Raw genomic sequence first — 10089 nt, 5'->3', positions numbered from 1 at the left:
AAGTCTTATTTTTAGTAAAGAAACCCAAGTTGAGATTTTTGTAATATGTCAAGTCCTTTAGTTCCTAGTTTGACCTAAATCAGTTTAATTACATTCTTATACTGAGGTACACGCTAGTTATAAAAGGTTAAGTGATCATGAAAACTTAATACCTCAACTTCAAATGTTGAAAGCTCGACCCTTACCTTCAAATCTCTTAAATTACAATTCTAATCTTTCAATAAACAATTTCTTTTAATTAAGATAACAAAAATTAAATTTATTTGCTAAAATTTTCACTTAAATGTTAAAACTTGTAACCCTAAATTAAGGTGTTACAACTTGACGTCCGGTGTGGGGCAGATGGGTTGTCGTACATGAATTTCCTAATAAAATCAGCCATTGTTAGAAATCAAATTAACAACAAAACGAAACTATTTAGACAAATTTACAGCAAAATACGTGCAGCAACAAATACTTATAAATTTGTAATTTATATACTACTCCAAGATTAATTTGATACAGAAAAATAGATAGGACAAGTCTTGGGTATTGAAATTAATGAATCATGAATGGGGGATATTTGAAAAAATATACTGTATCTGTATGAACGATCGATCGGGTGTGGGAAACAGCAGAAGAACCCACTACGTACCCTAACAAAACTTATATTTGGATTGGTGCATTCAGCTGTATGGACCACATTGTGGTTAATTGGGTTTGGCCACTTAGAAGAGCTTTTGGAGACCCCACATTACAAAATGCCTATAAATACCATGCAAATGTCAAGCAACCAACACTTGTGGGATTTCATCATCTCCAATGGCTATTCACAAACCTTCAAGTGTCGTTTTCTTGGTGTTTTTATGCTTGAGCATTTGTGCGGCTGCTAGAGTTCTCTTAACAGTCGAAGAGGGCTACAGTCATGGTGGTTATGAAGGTGGCAGTTTATCTGGAGGTGGTGGTGGTGGAGGTGGTAGTGGTGGTGGAGGAGGAGGAGGAGCTGCTTATGGAGGAGGTGGTTATGGATCCGGAAGTGGGGCTGGTGAAGGTGGTGGATCAGGGTATGGTGGTGGAGCTGAAGGAGGGGGAGGCGGCGGTAGTGGAGGAGGTGGTGGAGCTGGAGGAGGAGGAGGAGCAGGAGCAGGAGTTGCGGGAGGACATGGTGGGGGTTATGGTGGAGGAGAAGGAGCCGGGAGTGGTGGTGGATACGGTGGGGCTGGAGGAGCAGGTGGCGGAGGTGGAGGTGGACATGGTGGTGGTGGTGGTGGTGGAGGAGGAGCCGGTGCAGGAGGAGCTGCAGGCGGTGGGGGATATGGCAGTGGAGGTGGAGCTGGAGCAGGAGGAGGTGCTGGAGGATCACATGGTGCCGGAGGTGCCGGAGGAGGTGGCGGTTCTGGAGGTGGAAGTGGTGGCGGTGGTGGAGCCGCCGCTGGGCATGAAGGTGGTGCAGGCGGTGGGGGATATGGCAGTGGAGGTGGAGCTGGAGCAGGAGGAGGTGCCGGAGGATCACATGGTGCTGGAGGTGCCGGAGGAGGTGGCGGTTATGGAGGTGGAGGTGGTGGTGGTGGCGGAGCTGCTGCTGGACATGAAGGTGGATATGGAGCTGGTAGTGGTAGCGGCGGTGGTGAAGGCGGTGGTCATGGTGGCTATATCCCTTGATCATAAAATCAACTCTTGGTTCCATTTATAGTCTTAAAATGAGCATATAATTTACTCATTTTTCCCATTATAAAATTCCACAATAAGATTCAACGAGACCTCAACCTATAAAGATGAGATGCATCCAATCGATTTGTATTCTTACTATTATTTATATGTGAGATTAAAGTTCATTGTGCTTTTTTTATTTGCATTTTGCATTTAGTATTCTATTTTCTTACAACATATGTCTAATATCATCTATGAAAACAAAACAAGTGTGTGTCGATTTTGTCAAGAAACATAACTTTAAAAAAAGAGTAAATTACACGAAACATATTTTTAAGTAATCAGGATTCTATCAACCAAATGTATTGCACTTTGATACCCAATCTTACTAAACAAACACCTAACCAAAACACTCCATATTCCCTTATCCGGATAAACCCCATCTTCCACCATTTTCACGACCCATTCCTGAGCTTCAACCACACCATTTGACTCACACATCCCATAAACAAGACTCGTGTATGTAACCAAATCGGCCCTCAAACCATGTTTCTTCATGGCTTCCAAGAGTTGACTCACAAGGTCAACCCTACGATTCTTACAACACCCATTGATCATTATGTTGAATGTGATTTTATCTGGTTTCACCCCTTTCACCACCATCTTTGCCATAACCTTCAAACCATCATCAACCCTATCATTACAACAAAACATGTTGATAATCGTGTTATACGTGACCAAATTAACCCCAACCCCTCTTTCTTCCATCTCGAACACAAGGTCAAACATGGCTCTAAAGTCGTTGACTTTTGAAAACCCCATTAATAGCTCATTGAATGTTGTCAAATCAGCCATGTTCCCCATTTTAAAGAACAAATTCATAGCTAAATCCACTTTTCCATTGGCGCATAGACCTTTGATGAATGCATTGAAGGTGGCTGCATTTGGTGCACAATTCATGTTGTTGATAAGGTTATAAGCTTCTTCAAACATGAAATTACGAGAAAGGACATCCACCATTGATGTGTACACCACAACATTCGGGTGGCAGCCTTGTGTTATCATCTTGTTCCATGTCTCTGATGCACCTACAAAATCCCTACATTTTGCATACCCGTTGATCAAAGCTCCATATGTTGTTACATTTGGAAGGAATGATTGATTTTCCATTTCAAGAAAACAAGAAACAGCTTTCTGCATATTTCCAATAGAACAGAACCCATGTATGAGAGTGTTGTAGGTGACAACATTTGGTGAGATACCCTCTTGGACCATTTTGTTATAAACTTCATACGCATCTTCCATTTTCCCTTTCATGCAAAAACCCTTTATCAAACAAGTGAAAGTGAAGACATTCGGGTTGCATTGTCTCAAGAACATCTTGGCCATTATCGCAAGTGAAAACTTAACTTCACCAAGATCTGAAAGGGTGTTTATAATGGTTGTGAAGGTGATTTCGTTTGGAAAAACCCCATGAATTACCATGTCTTCTATTAACTGAAACGCCTGGTTTAAATCACCTTCTTTGCAGAATCCCTTCATTAAAGCATTATATACAGAAACCATAGGAAAATCTCCCATAATGGTTTGGACAAGCTCCATTGCTTCTTTTACCTTACCAAGATAACACATTGAAGAAACAATGGTGGTGTAACTCACTTCATCTGGAGAACATCCTTTCTTTGACATTTCTACAAGCACCTTGTGTGCACCATCAATCCGATTGTTCTTGCACAATGCTTTCAATAAGATGTTGTATGTATACTTATCTGGTTCCATCCCATCTCTCTTCATGTTACTATAAATAGGATTAATCATATGAAACTTATTCTCGTTCAACAAAGCATCCAATAGATGGTTATAGATCTTAACAGTAGGCTTACACCCAAATTCTTGAATTCTGTAGAATGTTTTCAGCGCTTGATCAGCTGCTCCTGCTCTTCGGTAAGAACTGATTACACTAATGAATAAATCTTCTGAGCAACCGATCCCTTCCAGTTTCATCTGCTGCAGAAGGTATTGAACTCCATCTACATCGCATTCATCCCCTAGCTTTTCTATAATTGTTTGGTATGTGAGACTTGTATGTCTGAAAGTTTTTGAATTGGATAGGAATTTAAAATATTCAAGAGCCAAAGTAATGTCTTTTTCATGGTTCAATCTCTTCAAGACATCAGCTTCTCTCAATTCTGTCTTTGGGTTTTGTTGAATTTGTGGATTAAGACTGGCGTTAGTGTTGAAAACAAAAGGGATTGAAGGTTTCCTGACCTTTAGCAGCAAAGAACATTTCTCTTTCAAATGCATATTCTCCTAAACTGAAATTAAAAATGCCATTGCATAGTAACAAACCCCCAAATTCCACTACTCAAGCGTATATCAAAACTAGAAGAAACCCCAATAAAAAAAACCAAGCTTTCAAAGTGATCAGAATTAATGGAATCGGAAAATTTAACAGCTTGGTGAAATAATCACACCAGGAAATTAAAAAAAGAAACCCCTAAGGAGATGGATAACAAATAAATCGAATTGAACAGCTGGTAAAAATCTTAAGGATATTTGTTTGAGAATGATGGAATCCTAAAATAAACAAAAGGGAATGAAACCCAGATGAGATGATGATTAAATTGAGCAGAATAGCAATGGATGTGTAGGGTTTATGCTGTGTGCCTACCTTCCTGCATCAGCTTCTCCGGGACACGGGAAACTTTGCTCGTTATCAAGGAGTAAATTACAGAAATGGTCCCTGTAACTGTCGTAACTTTGCATTTTCTGTCCAACTTTTTAATATTTACGTATACGGCTCTTAATTTTGCACTTCGTTTAGTTTGTTGCAATATCTCTATGATCGTCTCTCCCCATGTGAAATTAGTCAAATTACTAAAATACTCTTCTTTTTTTAACAGCTTTCTGTCCAACTTTTAACATAATGGGATTTTGCAACGACAAAACAAAACCAAATTTTAGTTTATGATTCCTATTTAAAAATCATACTATTTAACTTCTAAATGGTCCACACAAAGGAGAAAATTGTGACATCCAAAGCCATCCTTCTAGTAGGGGTGGACGCAAGATTTTGTATTAAATGTTACTAGTGAAATATTTTTTTATGTAGTGACACAATAGTAAAAAACCGAAAAATTCAAAAAAATGTAAACTATGTCGGGAAAAAAAACAGGGGTTGCTGGTGCCATTATCGACACCATAGTGAAACTGTCCCTGCCTTTAGTCAAGAAAAGTTGTATCGTGTCTATGCAGTCTAACGCTACTTCCATTAAGCTAAAAACCAATAAATCCAACACACAAAGTAGAAATAAAGCTCCAAATATTTGCAGCTACCACACACATAATGAAGGGGTGTGCTAGCTCTTTCGGATCCAACGAGCAAATCAGATACAGAGTGGCAGGAACGCCAACCTCTCTGTTGACAATATTTCTTTAATTCGTCAGCTTATTCAATCGTAATCTTCAGCCAAAAATGTAAACCTATTCCACAGGGTAGAAAAAGTCGATATAGACAACAACTCATCATCAATATGCTTTTTAGCCACACTAATCGTGAGCATGTTCTAGCCATCAAGCATACATCTCCACTGATCCCGATCACCAAAGGTTAAAAGACCTAATCAGAATAATCATTTCTTCCATATTCACTTCCTGAGAACCATCGTAATCTCGTGTTTCCATTTCCAAACTCAAGTGTTTCCAATGTACTGAACCTTTATGACACAATCTTTATCCCTTTCCAAAAGAGAATGTCTTGAAAATCTAAACGTCAATGGAACCTCCCCAACGTAATCGTCATTCCAGAATAAGGTTTTAGTAATTTATATTATTATTATAATGATTAATATAATATTTAGAAATTTTGTTAAGTGGTTATTATATGTTTGATATGTTACAAAAGGCTATTCATTATCATTTAATTAGTTCCATATATTAGAGTTTAATAGGAGCTCTAATATTTGTGTATAAATATTGGATGGACCCCAACATACAAGGAAACACATGTAACAACCCTAAAATTTCAAACTATGTATTATAAGATGTATTTGGTCCACATATATTCAAAGGTGAAGTCAAGTTGTGAAACTACAATGTTTTTTGGTAATGTAATATGTATATCCTTGTACTTATTACATTATAACATAAAATATATTAGGTATTAGCAAATGATCATTAAAAGAAAGTTGTAGTTCACTCTAAAGCAGTCATATGATATAGAGTTTGTCAAAATTTGAGTTTTTATGAGGAAGTTATGGTCTTCTGAAGTTGAGACAAAATTGTTGCGAGAAGCGTAGTGTGTCTTCACCGACTTTGCAAAAAATAAAAGCCTTAACTTGGTTTTTTTCACCCCATTTACATCCAAAACAATTCCAATAAAACATAGAACGAATTTCGGGTGATTTAAGGGGATTTTGACCAAATATTGAAGTTAGATGCTAGGACAAAGCTATTAAGTATATTAAGGTATCCTTTTTTTCCTTTGTATTAAGCTAATCAAACTTAATTACTGTAAAGTTTGAAATAGTTGTTAGTACTCTAAATTAAATCTTGGGATTATGATATGATACATTTAGTAGTATGCGAAACACAATTATGAACTTAGTTAATGAGTTCTACATTTAAATTCTTAAATTGGTTGATTAAGGTTATAAACCCTAATTAGTGAAATTGATAGGAATGTAAAATTAAGGAGTATATATAGGCTTCCTTAATCGTGGTCGATTAACAGAAAAGCTAACAAAAGGAACACAAAAATATATTACAAAGGTTTTTCACTAAGAATATATTATCACCAAGAGAACAAGCACAAAGCTCTTAAGTTTCAAAATCAACTAATAAATTAATAATACGAACCCTAATACATGATTTTATAGTAAAGCAATGTTGTGAGAATCCCTACATTCATGGGATCTCACCTAATCTATGTAAATAATAAAATATCTTATAAGATAATGAATCTGCTAATTAACTACACGTATAACCATAAATACAAGATGATATGATAGGATGCTGACGATGCTTCGTAGAACAAATCTTTACATTGGCGTTGGTGTGACGATGGAGCTGATTGAAGTCAACATGTCTTCGTTTTGTCTCATCATATTCTGAGGTTCGACCTTATAATCCCCCCCAATCTGATGATGTCAAAACACAAAATCTTCTTCTTCTGGATGGTGATAGAACTCATCAACATCTTCTTCAGCTTCTAGCTTGACCCTGAAATAATCAGAAATAGAAATCTCTTCCTTCCTTTTATTTAGCTCAAGAGAGATTAAGAAGTGATAGTTTTTTTTGAGTTCTAAGTGACACAAACATGCATTTCTTATATGAACTAAGTGCTCATTGGGTGCCTTGATAAGAACCTTGGAGCGATGGAAGCACATATGCTAAGATTCATCCATGTAAAATATGTCATGCCTTGGTTGATGAGAAAACATGTGTTGAATAGGATCAACACCCACTAGAAAAAAGTTCTCGGTGACTTTTGTGCCATAAGTTAGTATAAATATGACATCTTTAAAAATTCTCTTGCGAGGCACTAAAGCAGACACTAAGGACGATGAAGGTTTATTTGAGGTCTTGGCACTAAGTCAAGATCTTTAACCTTTGTGATAATTTTTTTCAAGAACAATCCTTAGTTCCTCAATATATTTCCCTTTATGCTTGTTGTTCAACTGTAGAAGCTACAACCACTCGTTATACCCAAATTTCACAAAATCCTGGGAAGACAAGACTTCGGTGTATTGATCAGCAGATTTACACTTGTCACCACGCCTTGTGATATACGATGTAAGCATTCTTTTAGTTTTCGGCTTAGTGCATCTCATTATTATTATTAGGTCAGGGTCACTTATTCTAGTTAGCATGTCTCCAAATATGCTTCGTTCAAGTATGGTTATTGCACTTTCTTCTTTGAAATTTTAACGGTTAACTTGTTCAGGTGCTCAATCTGATCAATCATAGTGCCAGGAGCAATCAACTTTTCTTGAATTTTCTTCGAGTCTTTTCTGGAAAACATTCAATTTGTAGACTGGATGTTGTGTTTCCTAGAAAACTCCCTAAATTCTTCAATGGAAACTCCACATACCTTTTCCATTTAAGATATAGCAAGATCCTAGAAATTCCTTTTGGAAGGGTCGGCATCATAAGCAGGAACAATTTTGTCTTTATGTTTCTTGCTTAAAGGAACTTCATCTTCATCTAACTTAATGTCACTAGGCTCCCCTTGAGAAACCTTCTCCTCCCCCTAAGGTATTTGCTCCCCTTAACGTTAGCATGGGAATCTGGAAACACTGTTTCAATTGGCACTTCATCAATGAATGACAAGTCTGTGTAATAGGATTCATCATCCGACTGATCATGAATATCCTCGGTATTCATTTCAGCTTCAACATCGGAATTGGCAATAGACTCAGTGAAATTCTCTCCCATTTTGGCATCATTAGGATAAAGAGGTATAGTAAGAGAGAGTGCAAGATTCTGATTCTATGGAGTTGGAGAAGGAGGAGGAGAATTATTTGGAGGGGATAGATTTAATGGAGGAGGACCAAGAGCCAATGGAAGAAGAATGATATATGAAGGACCACTAGTCGGAGGAGCTCTGATAGCACTAGGAGGAGGTCTTTGATCATTTCCAAGAGGGTATTAATTACTATCATCCTCAGATTCAGTGACAGCTTCTGTAACTATGTGTTTGATATCAACAATATTAGTCTCTATTGTGGTCAGCTAATAGCTCATGTTTGAGGTTAGTTGAACAAGAGACTCCATCATAGAGAGAATGTTCCCTTGAAAACATCTGAACTTAGTAATTAACTAACTTGGTTGTGATTGCTCCCCCTGAACAACTGGTTGAGTTGAAAGAATTTGTCGATAGAAGGATGTTTTTCAGTTTGAGCAAGTGGAGAGCGATCACGTTGTATTTGTTGTACTTGAGGAGTACAAAAAAATGAAGTTCAAACTTAAGTAGGAGAGGGTGTACAAATAGGTGTTTAATGACCTCGTTCATGCTGAGGAGTCTCGGAGATATGCTAAGTGCCACTATCATTATTTTGGCGAATAGGAGTTTCAGGAACATGTTCATCTTCTGTAGAAGGAGATGACTCAAACTGAATATGCATATTTAGACGACTAGATTCAGCCTCATTGAATTGTTGTGGGTACACTTGAGCATGCTGGCCTTTAACATGTCTAATTGTTTGGTGAATGATATACGCAGGTTGGGAGTTTTCAAGCACTTTTCTCAGTTAGTTTTGAAACTATTGGATTCCCTTGGAAAAAGCTAGGAACATCATGTTGATGTTATTAAAAACAATGAGAAGATTAATCTCATGGATCTCAACTCCTTGTTTGAAAATCACTGAAATTATGAAGATACCAAAGCGCTTCATAAAGACATCATGAAGGAATCAAGCAAAAAAAAGTTTGTAGCTTCGGTTTCTCATAAGGAAGCAATGAATCTCATCAGCGAATCAAATGACTCTAATCAGGGTGAAGCGAGTAGTGAAGAAATTATTGATGAACTTAATTCCAGCGCTACACATATTGTCAAAACTTATGAAGAAAGCGGATCAAATGGAGTTCAAAGAGTCTAGATCAAGGGGGCAGTCAACAAAGAGATCTACTTCAGAAAAAAGAAATGCAGGTAACTGTTTTAACTATGGAAGACCTGACCATTTTTCTAGGGATTTCAAAGAGAAGAAAGAATCTCAAAACACAAAGAATTATGAAGTCCTGTACAAAAAGTTGTTGGCCCACATGAAGAATCAGACCACCTCTCTGCCAAAAGCCTTCATTGCAAAGCAAGAGGATCTTGAAGAATGGGTAGAAGAAGAGGAAACATCAGAAGATGAGGGGCTAAATGTTAAGGGTCTTATGGCTCTTATCAGTGATTCCCCAGATGGTGGTTTCAACATGTGTGACGTTCGTACTTCTCAAGCTGTCCAAGAATTAAGTCTGAATCTAGAACATACTTGGTACCTTGATAGTGGATGCTCTAGACACATGACTGCTTTCAAGTCCCTCTTAAGATAGTTTGTGGAGAAAGACGGCCCGAATGTATTTTTGGGTAACAACAGTGAAGAAGTTGTATGGTCATTGGAACTTTTGAGTGCAAGGTATTCAAGCTGAAGAATGTGTTCTATGTCAAGGGTCTAAAAAGCAACCTTATATCCATCACTTGACTTTGTGACACTGGTTACAAAGTTCTCTTTAATTGCAATTAAGGAAAGGTTATTGATTCTAAGAAAAAAATTGTGCTCACTGCACTCAGGGACAACAACATTTATATGCTTTGATTTTACTTGTGTTAGACAATGCTACTTTGTGACTTTAACATTTTGCCAGGCTTCCTTAATATTTCTAAACATAAGCTGCTAAAATTTTAGTTTAATATGATTCTTTCGTTCCAAAAATTCTTTTGAACTTTTATTTTACCAAAGGAGTATACATTGTACA

General features: G+C 37.3%; 2 protein-coding genes across 2 annotated transcripts; one reads left to right on the top strand and one right to left on the bottom strand.

Annotated features, from left to right (window-relative positions):
* The first annotated feature begins 760 nt into the window (after window positions 1–760).
* LOC145056749 (uncharacterized) lies at window positions 761–1828 on the top strand. Its single transcript, XM_079004468.1, has one exon. The coding sequence runs from the start codon at window positions 802–804 to the stop codon at window positions 1639–1641; it is 840 nt and encodes a 279-aa protein (XP_078860594.1). The 5' UTR covers window positions 761–801; the 3' UTR covers window positions 1642–1828.
* An 81-nt stretch (window positions 1829–1909) lies between these two features.
* Window positions 1910–4302, bottom strand: LOC145056746 (Pentatricopeptide repeat (PPR) superfamily protein). The gene has a single exon (XM_079004467.1). It carries the CDS (start codon window positions 3931–3933, stop codon window positions 1963–1965), a length of 1971 nt encoding a protein of 656 aa, XP_078860593.1. The 5' UTR covers window positions 3934–4302; the 3' UTR covers window positions 1910–1962.
* Between the last annotated feature and the right edge of the window lie 5787 nt (window positions 4303–10089).

Source organism: Lactuca serriola, chromosome 6 (assembly GCF_051521515.1).
Source record: "Lactuca serriola cultivar US96UC23 chromosome 6, Lser_US96UC23_V15, whole genome shotgun sequence".
In the NCBI taxonomy this organism is placed as follows: Eukaryota; Viridiplantae; Streptophyta; class Magnoliopsida; order Asterales; family Asteraceae; genus Lactuca; species Lactuca serriola.
The sequence above is the reverse complement of the archived record's forward strand: the minus strand, read 5'-3'. Positions and strand labels throughout refer to the sequence as shown.